Below are 19,584 nucleotides of genomic sequence, written 5' to 3'. Positions count from 1 at the left end.
GCTTGGATAATATTGGCATTTCCCTTCCCTGTAAGACTGTAATTACTGCCTTAAACCAGTGTTGCTTCTTGTATAACCCTGTCATGTGCAGTTGGAACTTGGAGGCCGGTTAACTTTGAACAAATTCTTGGATGTCTCCCGAGTTTATACTCTTATTTACGTTCCTCATCAATTGTTTTGAGATGACGGAATTAGTTTACACAGGTTTGTTTTTAAAGTCCAAATATGATCCGAGTGTTTACGTACTAACATTATGAAATTGTTATTGCGTTCCTTTGTGACAGTTCTCACAGTGTGAGTTTAGTTTATGAAAATAGTAACCACTTGAGTAAGGAGCGACTTGATGTTGCTCAAGATTGTATGGCAACCCCATGTTTATTTACACAGTGTAGCCTGCTTTACATCAGTCAGGGCTGTTTTTCCGTGTGGCGTTTAGTCACAAGAGTCACAATTTATGCTGCTGATTTATTCAGTAAAATGGTGTAATTAAGGACTAGACAATAGACATAAGTACTATCTTTGGCTGTTGTCACCATGAAATACATAAACATTTCACTAGGTGGTGCTAAAATATTAACCGCCCAACACTAAACAGAACAATGTCATTTTTAGTGTAGTTACACTTCTGAAGGTAAAATCTACTACAGTATGTGTTGTTCTCATCTCAAGGCTTGAAAAAATAAATCCATTGAGCCTTGAGATAAAATTTAAGATTTTGCTCCTGAGTTGAAAGAAAGTTAAATAGGCCTACTCCCTTCTGTAATTTGTCAAGCTCAGAAACATTAACTGCTCCTAAACCATCTTCATCTGGTGCAGAAATAAGACAACGTCCCAACTGATAGAGAGGGCTTTTTATTTATCCCAAGCGACAACGTGAAAAACTGCAAAGAAATCACATTTTTTAACCACAATGAATTATTACCACATGAAATTATGAATGCCCTTGTCAGGTCATGCTGTCTTTTTAAATTACCATGAATTGTCCATATTCTCACAATGAAATGTCCGCATGTCACAAACAAATACACGATACAATGGCAATATAACTTTTACAGACACGAAACAAAACAACTGGGAACATACCATATGCGCCTTCTGCACAGACTTTTAGGAGTTCAGTTAAGTTCTTGTTCTTTTTTTATATTATTTTCTTTTTTATCTTTTGTGGAGACTCTCTGACATGAAAGAGCTCATCTCTTCACCTCTGCTCTGTTTGTTCTGCCCAAACCCAACAGGTGATTGAAAAGAGGTGATTAGCTGCTTAGGTGAGCCTAATTCAACCTGCCGAGCACAGTAGATGGATGGCACTATCTCGCCATGCATTTACCATACAAATACCGAAATATACAGTTTGTTGCCCAAAACAAAAATGCAATTTACCATATGCATTTTCAGAAAAATAATCTAAATAAAATATTATACCCATAACTGGGACAGCTACAAACACTAAGAAGCTGTAGTAGTTCCTAGTATTAAAGCAGAGAACTGTCTAAAAGGATCTTGCTAGGATGAACACAGATACCCTGGCAAAGCGGAACTGCTGACAAACTAGATGATGGAGGGACTGTCTGGGAGACGTCCATCCTTGGAATGCATTCCTCGGTTTTATGCTTTTCTCTGCCACACCATTTTGAGTCACATTTCATTTGGAATGTATGACACAATTACTGTGTTTTATTTTTCCGGCATACCAACTGCTCAGTCTCTCCTCTACCATGCATATTCCTGTCATCCTTTTTTTGTGGGGACACGGTTGAGCACTTTGCTCTCAGTATGAACTGCAGTCTTTACCTGGAGAGTGCTCTTAATGGATGATTATATATGCTGTACTTTAATACAGGGTTCCTAAGACATACTGGACATTTTTCTTTACTTAACCACAGACTGTGTCACAGTAGGTTTATTTTTTTTATCCCCACCCTGTCTCCTCCCATGTTCAGTTACCATCCAACTCTAAAAGAGGGGATGGTTCAGACTATGTTACATTTGAGTCCATGACTCACTCCAGTTACAGTTTAAAATGTGCCCCGAGGATGATCAGGTTGGAAACTTGTTTTATGTTCACACTAGATAACATTCCAGTTGTAATCTGTGGGTGGGGGGGCGTAATGAGGCAATGAGGCATGACTGTACATACAATGTATTATGGGGTTGGTACCAGCCAATCATTTAATTTCCATACAGTTCAGGAAATTAACTGAAAATCATGAACTAACAAGACTAATGGAATGCCACAAAGATTTCCTGTACTTGAATTTGACCACCTGTAACTACAATTACTTTTTAAGTCATGAGTGGGGATGACTATTTCACAAACCTACCAGGACTTAATTGAATGGGAGTTATTGGATAATGTAAGAGTCTACATTCATTTCAAACTAGCACCTAAAACAGCAGAGAGATAAATGGCATCACGTGACCGTGACGCAAATCCCTCTTCAGTCAAGCTTGTGGGTGGTCACTGTTGTGAGCCTCTGATTGCTTTAACAGCTTCCACCAGCAGAATTCTGTTGAATGTGGTTCTTGGAAGCTTTTAAGTTACCCATAGAACCAGGGGTTAGGGCTGGGTGGATTACTTTATAGGCTACTGTCTGTAATCTATTATTACATATTGATTTCCTTCATACATTTGTGATTGTTATTTGTTATGTACAGCTATTTCACTTGTGTGTTATAGGGGTATCTCAAAGCAACATATACAGTAAAATCTTTTATTCATAACTTTGATTATACACTCAGAGTTAGATTAACCCTGCAGATTTTACTGTGTAACATTGAAGGATGTGAGACTCTGACATGTTTGTGAGTGAGAAGGAAAGTTGGCATATGGGTATGAGTGTGGTTCACCACCCCTCACCAGGGCTTGGTGGTATGCAGCCTATAGTCTTATGCCTTCCGCTGTGGCTAGCCAAGTCTGAAGAGCGCTTAGACTGGGTATTGCTTGATAGATCGGAGTGGTATTTCATCTTTTGTTCATGTTAGTAATGTAAGAGAGTAGTCTTCAAGCCCTAGGGGTTCTTCAGAGATACTGCAGTGGGGTCGCCAAATCTTTGTGTAATAGGGACTTATTTTATTTTATTTTTTATTTTTTACATTAACCACTTGAACCACCTCTCATCCCTATTTTGGGGGGAACATTAGCCGAAAATAGAAGATTTACACGGTACATTGGCTATTTACAGCAAACAGGTTTGGTGTACAGGGCAAAAAGATCAGACCAAGTACGAACCCAAAGGAAAGGTTTACAAAGTATTGAGGGTTTGAAGTGGTTAAACGTCTGAAAATACACTAACATGAATCCAATATAGTTTATAAAGTAAAGTTTATGAATCCAAAAATACAGCTAAAAAGGGAGGTAATGGGTGTGTTTTTGATGGTGACCTTGATGGGCTCTCAGATTCAGCCAATACACTTGGCCCTTTTCTCAGACACCAATTACAAGCAGCAGAGCCAAAACCCCATACATACACCATCCAGTGTGGAACACAGAAGTGTGACTTGTGTCTAACAGAACGTCAAATGTACAACTAAAACTGACACTGTATTCCAGTTTACAGCACTTTGAATGTCACAATCACAATGTATAACCTAGATTAATTGCTATTTCAAGATATGTGCTGTATATACATTTCCTTTATGCTCTTCTCACCCACAAACATTTTTATAGTATCTCTGTCTCTCACATCCTTCAATGTTACACAGTAAAATACTCAGGGTTAATTTAACTCTGAGAGTGTACAAATGTAACCAAATGGACCCATAAGCCTATTTGAATACATACAATTCTGATGAATTGAAAATGGAGGACCCTTATGTAAACAAGTCTTAGCAGATTTTTTATTGACCTGTACCTTCGTTGAGCTGCCTGTACCCATTCTACAAACAATCCTTGCATAAATGAATGTTTGTTTTTAACAACCTCATCATTTCTATTTTTTGTTAACTGTAATCTACTGATATTTGTACAATGACTTCAAATATCAAGTCACAAAGCTGCACACACATTTTGTTTTTGTAATGTAGCTCATTTACACTAATCTTGCTAGTTTCCATCATATACCCAACCCTGACAATGTTAAAGTGAAATCACGAATGTTTGCCACAGAGATTCACTCGCTTCTCCTGGCTTCTCAAGCCTGTCCCCTCCTCCTCCTGGGACCAAACATGATCTTTTTAATCTCGGACAACAAGGTCAAACATATCTCAGGAAGAGTCATGGGAAAAGCCAGAACTGAACAACAGCACAACTGACAACATGGCCTTTTATTTTTCATCAAGGGTTGATCTTGTGATAAGATTTTAGTGGGATACAGAGACGTAGGCAGTCTTGTCTGCATTTACACTGTAGACACTGAGAAAGGAATAACAAATGGAACCTGTCAATAAACACACGATTAGAATGCACTACTCTGTGATAGTTCAAGATAAGCATGACAGCCAACGTCCCATTTTAAAAGCGGAGCTAAACCAAGTGGCTTGGATCGAGTTCAGCAGATCAACTATTTAGTGTCAGCACTTGTCAATCCCAGCTGTATCTAGCCTACATTTAAATACAGAGGCTCTGGCTGGCCCCTTCATTTTCCTCTCCTTCAGAGTATGGTTCACACAAAGTCCCTAATTACAAAAGTGCTGTTTTGAGTCCCGCTGACCCTAGCTGCCACAAATGTTGCTTTTCTCTTTAGCTCAGAATATTATTACGTTTTACTTGTGGATCAAGCTATTATTGTCTGAAGTAATTAAATAGTTGTGCTTTTTTATATAGCATTTTAAATATTAAGTCCATGTGTGGGTTAATTCAATAAGCATCGTAAGAACTGGGAAATGTCTTACATACGGTATAGCATGTAAAACCTTTGGGAAATCTTGCCAGTTTGTCAAATCAACATTGACGTCTCATTTGCTATGACGTGGACACCTCACAGTACAGACCCTAGTATAGCTGCATAAACACAATCACATCAGGTCAACATAGGGGTTTAGAACTGTGAAAAGTTATGGGGATTATGTAAGATATAATAAGGGGAAGGTCTACTAGGGACTACCCTTTGAAAGATTTCAGAAGGAGCAACTGTTTTGAAGTAGAGAAGTAGAGAGGGCTCTTTAGGAGAGAAGGCTTTTTCTAAGTAATGCTTTTCCTTTTTTTTGGGAGTCCTATACAAAAAACCTGACATCTTGTTAGCGAAAGCATCGCAAGGCATGACATTGTACAGTACAAAAATATTTCTTATAGTACACTTTGTGACAAAATATGTATTATCCACAAGGTGTTGCAACATTGCTACTTTTTAATTTAGTGTTGGTAAAGATAATCATGTTAAGCAGTGCATTATGCATTTTCAGTCTTTCATTGCTTATATTATAGCTGTGAATATCGCATAGTATATCATTGCTTGTTTCTGTGGCAGCCATGTTAGAAGTCCCTAAGCATACATGACCATAATCAACACTGAAACTACAATACTTTCAAATGCTGAAGAGTACAAGCTCACACAAAACCTGTACAGTATGTCTCAAACTAATACTACACAGTCTCTGGACTAAAGAACATTTAGATTTGAAAAAGATTCCCCCCCCCCCCCAACAAGGAAGTTATAATGTATCCAGTCTTACGGGATACATTAACTGTGTGCATGAAAGAGGTATACTTATCAGATTAATAGATATATTGGGCAATACAAACCTTTTTCACACTGATTATAGAAAATGTAAAAAATATATTTGCTAAGCATAGCTGATTTATGGTACAGTATGTGTCTCTTTTGTACAAAATATACTGTACAATACAAAAAGGAAAACAAGCTGTCAGGCATTATTACACATCATTTCTGGAGAATTTATACATACATTTCAATGTGCTTTAGATTGACCAAAGAAGCAGAGTTTATGCAAATACTGAAATACAACATTGGCTTGGTATTTATACTGTGGGTGGGTTTAGTAGAATGTGGTGTTCATGTGCAATTCTGAGGTTTAGACATTTTCTGTTTGTGTCAGCAAAACCAAGAGCATACAGTACATAGTCTACTGAAGTATGAATATTTGACTGGTTGGGCTGAATTGATTTTACAGACGGAAGCAGTGGCGGTCATTCGTCATTGTTGCAGTCTGTACACAGAATCTGGTCTCGGTCGGGGAAGAAGCCAGCGCCCACCAACGACACAGAGCAGCGTGAGCATTTGAAGCATGGCTGATGCCACTGCTTGTCCTCAAAAGAAACGTATTTCCCATCTCCAAATCCTGAGAGGAATCAATTCCAGGTGGTTAACAACAAGGAACTAAATGAACTACTCACTCTTTATTATTAACACAGGTGATGGATGATAAAGTGCATAACACATTACTCAACTACTACCCAACACTTAGGCAGCTGGTAATAAAAGCAGAGAAGATCTGCCAGTTTTTTGTATCTGAAAATACTGGCATTCACATCATAGCTGTGGGCAATACCACTGCATGCATGTTGTCGCTCTGGCATGCATTGCCTCTTTGCCAAGGCTAGTAAAAACTGCCAAGATGGAGAGGCTTATTATATTGATAATGTTCTAAACTTACTATCACCCTTTCTTTATCTTGATTTATATCAATAATACCGTAGCTGGGAAACACCACTGGGCTGTTTTAAAAGACAAACTCACTAACCTGTGATTGCTGTATTGCAACCAGCACACTTTTGGGAATAAAGGTTGCTGAAGCACTTGACACAATAAGGGCTGTCCCCCTGGGAGGTGAAGGGTTGGCCTGCCAGTTGGATCTTGCAGCCTGTGCACACAAAACACTCTTTGTGCCATATTTCATCCTTGTAAGTCACACCACCTTTGGCCAGAGCCTGTTGAACATGGACATACAGTATGATTATCAATGAGTTGACACAGCTTACTGACTTATTAGCAAACAACCAAAATACTACAACATTTGTAAACGTCTATGGCTAATCCACCAACATATAAAGCAAGAACCAAGGGAGGTTTAACCACTTAAGCCCGTTGCATGAATAGTTAAAATAGCCTTTTCACCGTTTTGCAGTGGCTGCATCGAGGGGCAATCCTGCCCTCATAGCAAGGCACACAGTAGTAGTCATCTTTATCTGGGATGAAGGACTGGGCACCTATGGGCTTTTCACAGCCATGACAAACAAAACAGTCCTCATGCCATGTGGAGCCTCCATACTCCAGCTTCCTCGAGCCTGTGTTGAGAGGAAAGTATAGTGTAGGGAGAACGACAGAAAAAGAAGGCAACTTGAGATTAACATGTTGAAACAACCAAAGATGGACTAACCCGTTTTCATACAACCTTTACACACCTTACAATTACTTCAGCTTATCTTGCATAAAACCTCATCAGCACTGACATGCCATAACAAATCAATCCACAGGCATACGTGATTGCAACACCATTATACAAGTACAACTCATATTTAATGGTTTTCACCTCATTATAAGTGGTTGTTATTTTAATCGCATGAATGTGAGAGTGTGCAGTCTGGTTAATACCTCTCCAAATACACACACTATTGCAGAGGCTAAAGGCAAAGAGGCAAAAGTCAGCAGCCAGTCGTGCCTATGGAAATGGACGTCCAATAATCTCTTAATCACTGCCCCTGTTTTTACGAGCTTTGGGAATTGAGACCCAGTCTCAGAGAGGAACAAGTAGGCAGTGTAATGTTTAACTAAACCTTGCTAAACTGAGACTGCCTTTGGTTCACAAAAAGGTCTGGTGAGTTATAACACCCCACCCTGACCACAATCCTGGCTAATTCACTGTCATTTGACACCAGTGGTGTAGCACTGTCGTCATAATAATATTATGCCCAGGGCAGAAAAGATCCCCAGGTGGGCATTTTCATAGTCTGAGTAAGCAAGCAATCACGCATCGTCACATCTAAGCTGCCACACCTTCAACAAAAAGCCATTAGGCTCTTAGTCCACGACGTCACAGCTGGGTGTGACAGCTTTCGATGTCTGCGCTTGAATGGTGGCTGACTCTGAAAGAGCCATTACACATGATTTTGCCCCTGAGGAGGAGGTGGTGGTGAGATGTGAAGAAAAACAACATTTGGGACAAAGTTGAACTATGACGAGGCCAGACGGCCATTATCCTTGAGTGCATGCCTTTTATCCGACGGAGCATTGGTCCGAACGACAACCTACCTCCTCCCTCACCCTAACCCTAACCTCCCCCGGGGCAGACACCTAAACCTAACCGCAACCCTCTCCCGACCCGCAGCGCACCTCGGAGCATTGCTCCTTCGGAGCAATGCTCTGTCGGATGATAGTACGCCTCCCATTATCCTTTGCGTGTCTCTACCTGGCATGACGGTCTTGTCACAGGCCACGCATTTAGAAGAGAACTCATTACAATAGCAGTCATTGCAGACCAGCGCGTCATCCTGGCTGGTGAACGGCTCATCTGCCAGACAGCGATCACAGCGGAAACAACGGAAGCAATGCTCGTGGTAGTGCCGGTCTTCATAGAACAACTCCTAAAGGAGAGGAGGAGAGAAATGAGAGTAACAAAAAAAGAAGACGAAAAGAAAAACCTCATATCTCATATGAGTCAAGTTCATAGATCAAACAAAACAGTAAGTAAGTGCACTAAGTGTGTGTGAAAACAGTAGTGGCTATTAAGGTTTCATCACTATAATAACTTTCATATTCATGCGTTGGAACAACTCCCTGTCTGATATTCTTAAACAGCTGCTTGTGTTCCAGTTCAGCTCCAGTTCAAGCAAGCGTTTTGAAAAATGGTGTCACTGAATTGCGGGCGAGGAAAAACAGAATGACTTATATTTAACGTGTGGGTTTCTACAGAAACAATTGAGCTTGGGGACAGAGAAAGATGGGGAAGCCAAAGCAAACAGCAGCTTTATTCATTGCCAGTCCAGTCCATTTGCCACATAACATGGAGTGTGATGTATGAAGCATAATACTCCAGCTGTTTGTTTTCATTTTACACTGACCGAAACACTGCAGTGCATGGGAAGTTCAGACATTGTGGCATTTAGCACACACACACAAAAATACAAGAATTTCTAAGAACTCCAGCTGTTCTACAGAAGTTACTAGAGCTGAACACGGGACAACGTGTCAGCCAGAGTGACACATGCAAAAATGTTGTAAAACCTGTGTAGGACATCATCAAGAGTAAGAAAAATACAGTACACACACTATTGCTTGTCACACTTTGGGGGACATTACATTGACTCCATAAGTATAACCACTTAATACAGGTATAACCAATGTAACCATAACCCTTACCCTAATCTCAACCTAACCTTATCCCTTACCCTAACCTCAACAGACACATACGTAACATTAACTAATAGCTTGTAACGGGCTAGGGCTGTGTATAAGCTTTGTAGTAGTGGCCTCAGATACCGCAGGCGTTTTGTTTTCAAAGGAGATAAAATGCCTGGGCGAGACATGCATGAGAACTGGCACACGACCAGCTGTACTGTTTTTTTCTAATGAATAACTGACTGTATTGTGTATGTGCTGCTCGCCCTTTCCTTTCCTTTTTTTGTTTTGGGGTTTTTTGTTTTTCTTGTCCGTTTTATTGTATTGTGCTTTTAATGTATACCTTTCTAGTTTTTACCTTTCTACCTTTCTAAAAAAAATTATTTAAAATATATAGAACTGGCATACGAGCGGAGTGCACCTTGTATTTTCGCTAACCAATAAGAGTGCAGAGGGATGTCACTTCAAATGTGGTGACGTCAGTGTTCTACGCTGTGTGGAGTCGGAAGAAGAGGGGGCGGGGGAATAGGCAATAGGAAGTCCCCCACTGTCTCAGCCGGAGATGATAAGCCCCTCTATGTCCAGAAATCCATAGAGGCTCTTGCCATCTTATATCTACAAGCTCACAACGTGTCGATGTAGATCTGCTATTTGAACTATTTTAAAATGTTTTTGAAATATTAAAAAATAACAAATACGTTTAAGGAAAAGGGGTAAGGGGTGGCACAAAATAGGGCCATAGGTCTCACTAAAGGAAAAAACAACTAAAAGTCTCTGTCCCTGCCATAGAAAGATACTCCTGCGCTGACCAATGTCTACAGACTACACACAACTCTGCTTGCAGTCGTCAAACACCTTGGTGCCTAGATTGATAACTGGGCCCAGGTGTTTCAAGCCCCTCAGCAGTCCCATGTTGGAGCCAGAGCCTTCTATAATTAGAGAGCTGCGTCAATGAGGGGGCACAAAACAGCACTGGCCTGGTCATGTGGTTCATGTAACTCGAAATAGTGACAATTATACTCTCACAGACTCCAGTGCATTCTGTAAACTTCCGGTTCAGGGCTTTGTCACTATTCACCAATAGAAAGCTATGTAGAAGAGTCAAGAAGACCTGGGCAGATGAAGTGAACGGAGGTGACACAACTCTCTAATAGTCTAGAAGGCTCTGGTTGGAGCCAACAAAAGGGAATGTAGGAGGCTCCCATCACCCACCCACACACACACACACACACACACACACACACACACACACACACACACACACACACACACCTTACCCTGGTATTATGTGCAATGAGTTCTTTACATTCCTGACAGGTATTGGCATACAAGCGGTCATAGCAGGGGATGCAGTGAGGCTTCTCATCGACCTGGATGTATTTTCGTCCATACAGGGACTCGTTGCAGTTTTTGCAGTCGAAACGGTCACTCATGTTGTCCTACACAGGTCCTGGAACAGAGAAAAAACAGACACGTTTTTTTTACCAGAACATCCTGACACAGGGAGAGTGGATACACAGTGAAATCCTTAGAACCACTTGAACCGTGTATAATTTGTTGACCGGAGTGACGGAGTCCCACAGTGGTCTATCCCACTCGCCTTTTCCACTCTACACCTCTTTGCCCGAAAATAGCCATTCTACAAGCTCACAGTGCATTGCAACGCAATGTGTTCTGAGCTTGTAGATATTGTAGCTGAGCTTGTAGGTATTGTTGCCGAACGTTTCCTATGATGATATATAGGGATGCTAAGGTTCAAATGGTTAACTCTGAGAGTTAACTCAGACTCAGAGTTAAAAACTGGATAAATTAACACTGAGGATTTTACTGTAAGTAAGCTGGAAAGAGACGGTGAGAGAATGTATTCTGAAAGGCATGGAAATTGTATGGTTACAAATGTTCCGCATAGTGCATAAAACTGATTTAACCGCTGAGAATGGAGAAAGGGCTGAGCAAATAACTGTTCCAACAATAACTTATGGCCATGCAGTTCCTGAGTAAATTAGTGAAGTAACGATGTAGCTGCTTCCACCATTTCATCATTCCTCATCAACAAGTGAAAGCGGTTAACGTTTCTCCCTCGCTGTCTACCACATTGTTTGAAGGAAACCCCCCGTGGCAGTCTGGCATTGGAAAAGAAACACTAAACGATATTAATTGTTGGAAGCTGCAATGAAAGAGACGTCTCTATTTCAAAGCCATTCTGATGGTGTGTGTGCATGTGTGCACGCACATGTGTGTGAGAGTATGTGTGCACACACATGTGTGTGTGTGTGTGTGTGTGTGTGCGCGAGTGTGTGTGCGCGTGTGCTCCATGTGTGTGTGTGTGGGGGGGGGGGCACACATTCAGCAAAAATATAAGGTATATATTAGTACACAATTAGTCCCAATGTGACACGTTGTGAGTACATTGGCTATTGGCTATTTTAATTGTGCGAAAACCGGAGGGCCTAGTATAGACCCCTGGGTAACTCTGGTCACGTATATAGGGTTTAAATAGTTAACATATGTGTCTCTGTGTATTGTATTGCAGTAAGATGAATTAATTCTGAACCAGAAGATACGTTTTCACTAATGATGTAAAACTCATGGCATGATTCACAGTTTGGGGGCGACAGAGGTATGAATGGAAATATTCCTGAAAATGCTCTAGCTGTAGTGAGCTAGTATCCTCATACCACTGACTGTTTCTAAACCCAATGGGGAACTAGAGTATGTGATCCCAGTTCTGATTCATATGACAGTTAGTCGATGAGTAAGGAAATAAAGTATGGCTGGACTTGCTACAGTACTTGGGCTGAGGATTTTAGACTTGAGAGCTGCACATGGGGTTAAAACTTAAAAGACAAATTTATTCTTCATTGTCCAACTATGTCATTCACTGAAAGTCTGGCAGCAAGCAACGTGGTTGTACGATAAAGTATAATTAGTCTTAAGACTAGCATGGCATGAACACAAAAGTTCTCCAGAGCATGGGTATCACATCGTCAAGAAAACAATGTCAGGAATATGGCATGCACAAAGACTCGAAAGTCTGGGACGTAAATGTTTCTCTTGGATGGGAATTTTGTTTATAATCACCCCCCCACTCTCTTGGGCACAGAAAGTGTTTGTCATGCTTCCAAAATGTAAAAAATAAAAAATAAATTTGGGAGGGGGGTGAGGTGGGATCAACAAAGTCCAGCTGAGAACAGTGTGGTTTTGATCTAGGACTGAAATCCCCCAGGGGACGTTAAAGGGCTCAGCCCCCACTTAACAGACGATGACGCCATGGACCCCATTTCAATCCAGTGACTGAACCCAGGCAGAAACCATTGCTCATAATGGAGCCCACTTCTCAGAAAAACAATTAAGCTCCCTGTGGTTTAATATAAAGCAGAGGGTGGTAAGAAATAAACATTTCTCATGGAAGGCCCTTGCATTCCACAGAGCTGATTTCTTTCTTTTCCAGGTATTGCGCTTAATGTTCTGGAACCTCAAACTATTTGCCTCTGGTCCATTTAGAAGACAGTTTGAGAGTCGGGGCCAAAATTCCATGTTTGACTGCTATCAGACTTCCTGTGTCGAATTTCCAAATATGAAATACTTAATCCTGAAAAATCTGGTAAACACACAAAAGACACTCTAGTCATGTTCTCAAGACTACACAGACCCAACTCTATTTCCTTAACTACTGTATCTCAATGATTACTAACTTGCCGCCAAAGTCAGCGAATCATTGGACATTCCAACGCGTCCTCCCTGCTGATAACAGGGCTGCCTCCGGTTAAACTATGGATCTGTACGAGCAAGGTCAAACAGACATAAGCAAACCCCAAACAGAAACAAAACATAACATCCATGTCTGTTTTGTGTCCGTTTACTGTCTGGTAGTGGTGATGAGGGGATTCAGCCTGACTTCCCCTCCAAATGTCTAAGGCAGTTTGGCTTCTATTCTAGTCTCATCTATCGCAAAAACAATGAAAGCTGTGATACAACAATGGCTTTCCTTCCGGACACAGTCCTCTCTCATTCTGTGTTTTTGTTCCTTTTCCTGAGGCACAACATCTGTAAATACATTCTGCAGCCTTTAGTTGTCCCTCTTCAGAATGCAATCAAAATGAATGTCATGGTTTTCACACATTTTGGTCACAACAACATTATGGACCAACAATCCTACCTACTGGAAACACTGTGCAAGCCATAACTGCCCTAAAAAACCTGTATAACTTCCTTTACTGATTTAGAGAAAGCCTTGGGTTTGTACATGCCCTTTTAAACTAGCTGAAGTCCTTAAGTCACGAAGAGTTTGTTTTTGAAGTTCTAAGGATCTCTTGACATTTAGTAGTAGTCTAGGCAACTCAGGCCTTTTATTAGGTTAGACACAAACTAGGCAGCAGTATATTTTTGGTCAGCGATGGTTCCACATCTTTCTCAAGGTGACTGTGACTGCATCCACTAATTACATATCACCCCCCCCCCCACACACACACACACACACACACACACACACACACACACACTTATTTTCCTGAGAGGTTAAGCCAAACAGACATCCATCCTGCGTGAGTGTTCTTTCTCTGCTAGCACACTATCGAACAGCAAGTCCACAGTTCACAATGACAAGCAGACACTTTGCATTCTTCTCTGATATATTGTCTATCCCAGTGAAATATTAACTGGAGTCACTTGGCTGAGAATGCTTTGCATCACGAGCCAAATGGCAACACTCTCCCATGATCGGCCACTAGGCCGCCTGCCTCTTGTCCCTTCAAGGCTTGCCGGTGGTGTTGTCTCCTAAAACGACCTGACAGTTATTGTGGACACCGAGCCAGGGGTGTGTGAGCTATGCGAGTGCTGTATGGTGTCGCTGTTTATCTTCCCAACATAGGGATTTAGACTGTGTCTCAAGGTTTACAAACCAGAATGTTCCATGATGAAAACCACTCTGTAAGGGTCTCTGCATCCATGAAACATTGTGTTAAAAGTGTCATATCCACAGATTCATACAGCTACAGTGCAGAACCTCCAGTATCCCACAGGCAGACTTCCAGCACCTGTCTCAGCAGCACACTCTTGAATTTACAATCACAGCTTTGTTCAATACAGTAATAACCAGAGAAGGAACACAGGGACTATGCTGGGAATAGGAAAAGGGGGTGTTACTCACAATCTTGTTTATTTTCCACAAAACGGTTTATGTAGCTTAGATGACCCCACAACCTTAGAACAGTTCTCATATTGTGTGACACACCCTTGTTCCATGAATGAACCGAATTACAGTATTGGTAGGCACACAGTAGGCTACACAGTATGATCAGCTGGTCATCTTGTTATAAACAAGGCTGCGATATCAAGCTCTACATTTTGGTTGAGGCCATAAATTATGACACAGAAAAATAATAAAGACTAGCCCCGTGACCCCCCCCGCCGTGAGAGGACTGTGCTCTCCTTTATCCCTGTACAATGACACCCAATGTGTAGTGACTTCCTGTAGAATCACAAGGGCCCTTTAAACAGTTAAAAAAAAGAACAAGCATTTTGCATTCTGTTGTAATTGTTCCAGGCAAGATGTTCTGAAACAAACAAACAAAGTTTGCAGAATACGGTAAGCTGGATACCGAACAATGACCAATGTCCTTGTGCCACACAAGACAAGAGTTGGCTTGTGCCAGGGCAGTCTTTGGAGGAATGTGTTCAAATCCCTTGCTCTTAAGGTCATTGTAACTTTGGACAGCCAGCATGTAGGGGTCATGTGTGAAAACTACCAGAGAACTGCAGAAATGCAGGATTCAATCCCCCCCAATTTATATGTGAGTTCTAAGAGCAACTTTTCAGAGGTAAGCTTGAAATGCTCTTGGTGAACAAACAGAGGTACATTGACTTGCCATGTGCCCCTGACAGTGACAAATATCAAATGTCGGTCAAGCATCACCATTGCTGCCATTAGAGGCAAGTCAAGCATCGCAGAGTAGGACAAGGCAAGTGTTAATATCTCATCCTTCCGCACTTCAACCCCAAATACTTCAATTACAATGAGTATCATAGAGCTGTGTCACACACAATTTCACATTAGTATTCAAGTAAAAGGTTATTGATCACCTATCCGTCCATCTGCTAATTGAGTAGCACAGTGAACAGACATACAAAAACAACTAAACTATGCCTATAATAAACCGAAAGGAAAGCAGAGCTAATAAAGAATGTGCTTTGCTATGTTTTTTTCTTAATTCTCCAGTTGACTATGTTCCTCGTGGAAAACTATGTAGGCTCCCGCAACAAAGGTCCTGACCTGGGGGCCCTGAGCCTCACGCCTGGCCAACAAACACCAGCCCACTGTCAGAGATCATTAAATACTCTTTTATAGCCGTTGAACAAAAGAAAATGTTCTGATGCTTCGAAACAAACGAAAATGGTGAAAATAAAATGTCAATGTTTTAGGAATATTAATATTGCTACTTAAAAGAAAGCTGAATACAGTTAAAATAAGAAAATAAAAATAAATCACTTTATAAAAATCCATTTGAGTGACATTGCTTATGACAGGGAACATGCTATGTTATATTTGGACACTTGGTTGTTTCAGTAACGTAAATATACACAGTTGGTCTATTCAGCGACCTATTGTCCAAAGTTCCAAACCAAATATATATGTACATATTTTCCCATAAGCAGTTGGAAGTGGTATGTCTTCATGCCTTGGGTGTTAATATCAGCTATTTGTTTTCTTTGGGGAACAGCTCATCTGTTCCCCTCCTTCATCCGTTTCATGTTTTTGCAGATCCGATTTATTTGTCTTTGATTTGGAGTAACATCCTCATGTCCGAGAAGCACACAATGTCTGTTTACTGAAAAACTGGGTTTAGAGTCGCCATTCATGGCAATGTAGAAAGATCAATGAAGGTAGAATCAAAATTGTTCAATGCCAAACTGCACCATTAGATGTAAGTCATTGTGTGGAAAGTCAGTGTGTGGAAGACCTGTTCAAAAACAGTTTTAACTATTTTGTAAAATATCAACGATGTCGATGTAGATCGGCTAGTTGAACTATTTTTAAATGTTTTTCAAAATGGCAAACAATTGCAAATATGGCAAGATAGGGCGACTAGAGTAGATGGCAGCATGTGTATTTCCAAACTGAGAATATATTGAATAAAGCATAATATTCCCGAAGGATAGTATACCGATCAGAGATTTCACTAACTTTCTCACATCTCACAAACATAAAGACCACAGGTTTCTAAACTTTCCATTGTTGACTCTCCTGTGGATTGAGAATGGGGGAAACTAGTGCTGTTAGGGGTTCTTGGACAGTCTGGAACTAATGTCTACCCGATTGTCTGACCCTGTATCTTCCAGTCAGTGGGGCCCAATACACAATCCATCTCCTTTAGCTGTTATCTGGCTCAATTCCACTGGTTGTATACAGGCCCAACCTTCGCCAACAAGAAGAATTTCAGAAGAATGTGCGTGTGGTCAAAACGTGGCAACACTGAGACGAAAAAAGCAAACAAATGCATTTTTCTTCCACCCTCTGTTTTCTAAAGAGAAAAAAAACTCAACTCAAAATTCCTTTCAAGAGAAAAAAAAGAGTGGATTTTGTTTTTCTGCAAAAGCCTTTCTGATGATAGAGCAGGGGGAGAATACATGCTGAACTCAATCGTTAATTTTACCCAAATGGAATGGAGTGCGATGATGCTATGTGTGTCTTGCTGTTGAACACTTGGAAACTATTTAACTTGGTGTGAATTAGGTGTTGAGTCTGTGGAACAAATTTATCCTTGTAGGGCTGAAGTGGACAACATGCAACATGACATCATTGTGACTCAAGACTATATGACTGAATAGCCTCATTGACATGGTCCTAGACCAGCGGTTGGCCCAGGGCACCCCTGACTTACACAGTTTCTTTATAGAACCTTTTGTCATATTAACAGTAGGCCTATGTAAATATGTAAATCATTCTCCCAAAGATACAGTATGCCACAAAGACAACTGGTGAGAAAATTTGTTTCCACATTAGGACATACTGAAAATAGCTTTTATATTACTTGGCGTTTAACCACTTAAAACCCCAGCATTCCTATTCTGGGGGAACATTCACCAAAAATAGCCAATTTACAAGCTCACAACGCATCATGTTGTGACACGTTGTGAGCTTGTACATCTGCTATTTTTGGCGAAAAGACTTGGTGTAGACTTGGTGTAGGCTGAAAAATAATGCACCAAGTACAGTTCTCGGTATATATATATATACAGTAAGTGGTTAAACTGAAGTGACATTGATAAATTCCAAATATTAGAGTATTCTGAGGAACCCTTGGACTAGCGTCAAGGCACCCACTTTATTGAGAAGCCCTGTTCTAGACGCACAAAATTTGCCATTATATAACATGCTAATAAACGTATAAAGGCTAATATATGAAATCACTGCCCTCTAACCAATGCCATAATATCTAACCTCTAATGCCAAATGTAGGCTCCCTAATACGACGGTGTCACAAGAGGAAAATAGGCGACCTACAAGCTTAAAAAAACGCATTGTGGATGCAGCATGGTGATGGTGTGAGGTTGAATAGATCTGCTATTTTTGACACCATCCTACAACGAAGGCTAGCACAGCCTGCACCAGGCTTAACCTTTATCAATGTGTCATATTTCAGGCATCTCATTCAGGGCTATAAATCAGGACTCGTTAACAGAGAGGGGACATTTACTCAATGGTCACCTTGTTTTTCAGTCCATAAATCCTACTTAAAAGAAGGAAAAGCGGTCGCCGGCCCTTACTGTGGTCTTGGATATCAGTTACACACACTGCTTAGTTTTACTACCCAATATTAACTGTTTCCTCATTTTCCAGAGGAAACAATGTATCCTCCTGTGAACTGAGGAGCATCCTGTCTTTTATTTTTCTTTAAAAAAAAAGGAAAAAGAGAATCCTCTTTTGAGCAGAGCTTTTGGAAAAGTGTACCATTAATACCCTGGCTAATTTTATACAGCAGGCCTAATATGATAAATATCTTCAGTTTGGCCGAGTTTGTCCAACAAGTCATTAAGCAAGCTTTTTTTTTTTTTTTAAAGAGAGTCCTCTCAGCAGCAGTCAGGAGTCAGGAGAGCTTTTGTCTTTTGTTGGCTACACATAAATAACAGTAGTCTTAAAAGGTTTTCAGTTCAATTGCTACAATAAAGGGTTTTAGTTTGACTGATTTTGTCCAACAATTCATCAAGCAAGCAAGTAAAGGGGAGATGATGATTTAACACATTTTCAATACGACAGTGAGTGAGTGAGTGACAGTGATTTGACGTTTCAGAATGAAAACCGGTTATGTGTCTCACTGTCAGAGCGAGCCACGCATAATGGCAATATGTAAAATATTCGTAGACATGATGAATCTCATCCTGACAGCCCTTTGTAGGTATCTCTTTTGAATTAAGTATAGCTGCAGCATATATATCTTATAACCCTTGTATGAACATAGGATAGGCTAGGCTTAGGCTATAGGTATTACCGTAAATAGAAAACAACTCACCGGTCTTTATTTAACGAACGTATCCCACTATCCCCTGATGCTTTCGGCGTGGTGCTCCGTCTCTTTCTTGAATGAGAACTCCTTAGTCGCCTCCGACAAATGATGGGTTTGATTGCTTCGTGCGTAAATGCAGCCAACCCACGCATTCAAATCCCGCCTCCTCTCTTTCGTTCCCTCCCCCCTCCACAGACACCTTAGAACAGTGATTTTTGAGTGCCCCATATTTGGTAGGCTATAATAAATTAGGATTAGGCCAAGGCTCTACACTCTTCATTTGCCTATAATTATCTGTGGTGGAAGATGCACTCAGGTTTGCCATTGAAATACAAGTGTGGAATAGAATTACATTTACAAAGTATCAAAAACAGAAATATTTAAGTAAAGTAAAAGTAGACAACTATAGTATAGTAATATACTTGAGTAGCCTGTGTTTGAATGTACAGTAGTGTGTAAACCACAATTTGTCCATATTTAATGCTTCACACCACAATACCAGCCTCTTTCTGCACATGTGCATTTGTCATGCAGCAGATGGTGGCACACTGAACCAGAAGGCTATGATCTCTTTATGCTGTCTTTCAAGTTTAAGTTTTATGTTCCAGTCAATACTCACAAGCTCACTCTGTAAATGCTGTGGTTGTGACAAACTGCCGGGTCCTTACATTTCCTGGAGAGCAAGATATCATTTTCTTCCTTCTTGACCTCCATTTTCCATGGGTCTTGAGCTGGAGGTCTGGGGTTGATTAGAGGCTTCAGTTGTGGCTCCATCCTGCCACTACGGCATGTCACAATGTATACGAGCACATGATCACATCACACAACTAATGCTCTGTTTCCCAAGG

At 40.7% G+C, this 19,584-nt stretch overlaps 1 protein-coding gene across 2 annotated transcripts; it reads right to left on the bottom strand.

Annotated features, from left to right (window-relative positions):
- Positions 1-5,283: 5,283 nt before the first annotated feature.
- LOC310869937 (four and a half LIM domains protein 3-like) lies at positions 5,284-19,498 on the bottom strand. Of its 2 annotated transcripts, none has more exons than XM_083780927.1 (6): positions 19,356-19,498; positions 10,511-10,683; positions 8,305-8,479; positions 7,014-7,183; positions 6,640-6,826; positions 5,284-6,237 (listed from the first exon to the last, which is right to left on the bottom strand). In XM_083780927.1, exons 2-6 carry the CDS (start codon positions 10,664-10,666, stop codon positions 6,086-6,088), a joined length of 840 nt encoding a protein of 279 aa, XP_083637053.1. In that variant the 5' UTR covers positions 10,667-10,683; positions 19,356-19,498; the 3' UTR covers positions 5,284-6,085. The 2 variants fall into 2 exon arrangements, with proteins under 2 accessions (XP_083637053.1, XP_083637052.1); XM_083780926.1 differs by lacking the exon at positions 19,356-19,498 and adding an exon at positions 18,743-18,843.
- Positions 19,499-19,584: the final 86 nt, after the last annotated feature.

Source organism: Protomyctophum parallelum (assembly GCF_964188405.1).
Source record: "Protomyctophum parallelum genome assembly, chromosome: 1".
NCBI classification, from domain to species: domain Eukaryota; kingdom Metazoa; phylum Chordata; class Actinopteri; order Myctophiformes; family Myctophidae; genus Protomyctophum; species Protomyctophum parallelum.
This window is presented reverse-complemented; position numbering and strand designations above follow the sequence as displayed.

Bases quoted from the DNA above. Each gene is read 5' to 3' on its own strand.
- LOC310869937 (XM_083780927.1), bottom strand. From the start codon at position 10,666: ATGAGTGACCGTTTCGACTGCAAAAACTGCAACGAGTCCCTGTATGGA. The intron at 7,184-8,304 runs GTAGAGACACGC...CTCTCAACACAG, and splicing joins TGACAAGACCGTCATGCCAG to GCTCGAGGAAGCTGGAGTAT. The intron at 6,827-7,013 runs GTGAAAAGGCTA...CATGTTCAACAG, and splicing joins GATGCAGCCACTGCAAAACG to GCTCTGGCCAAAGGTGGTGT.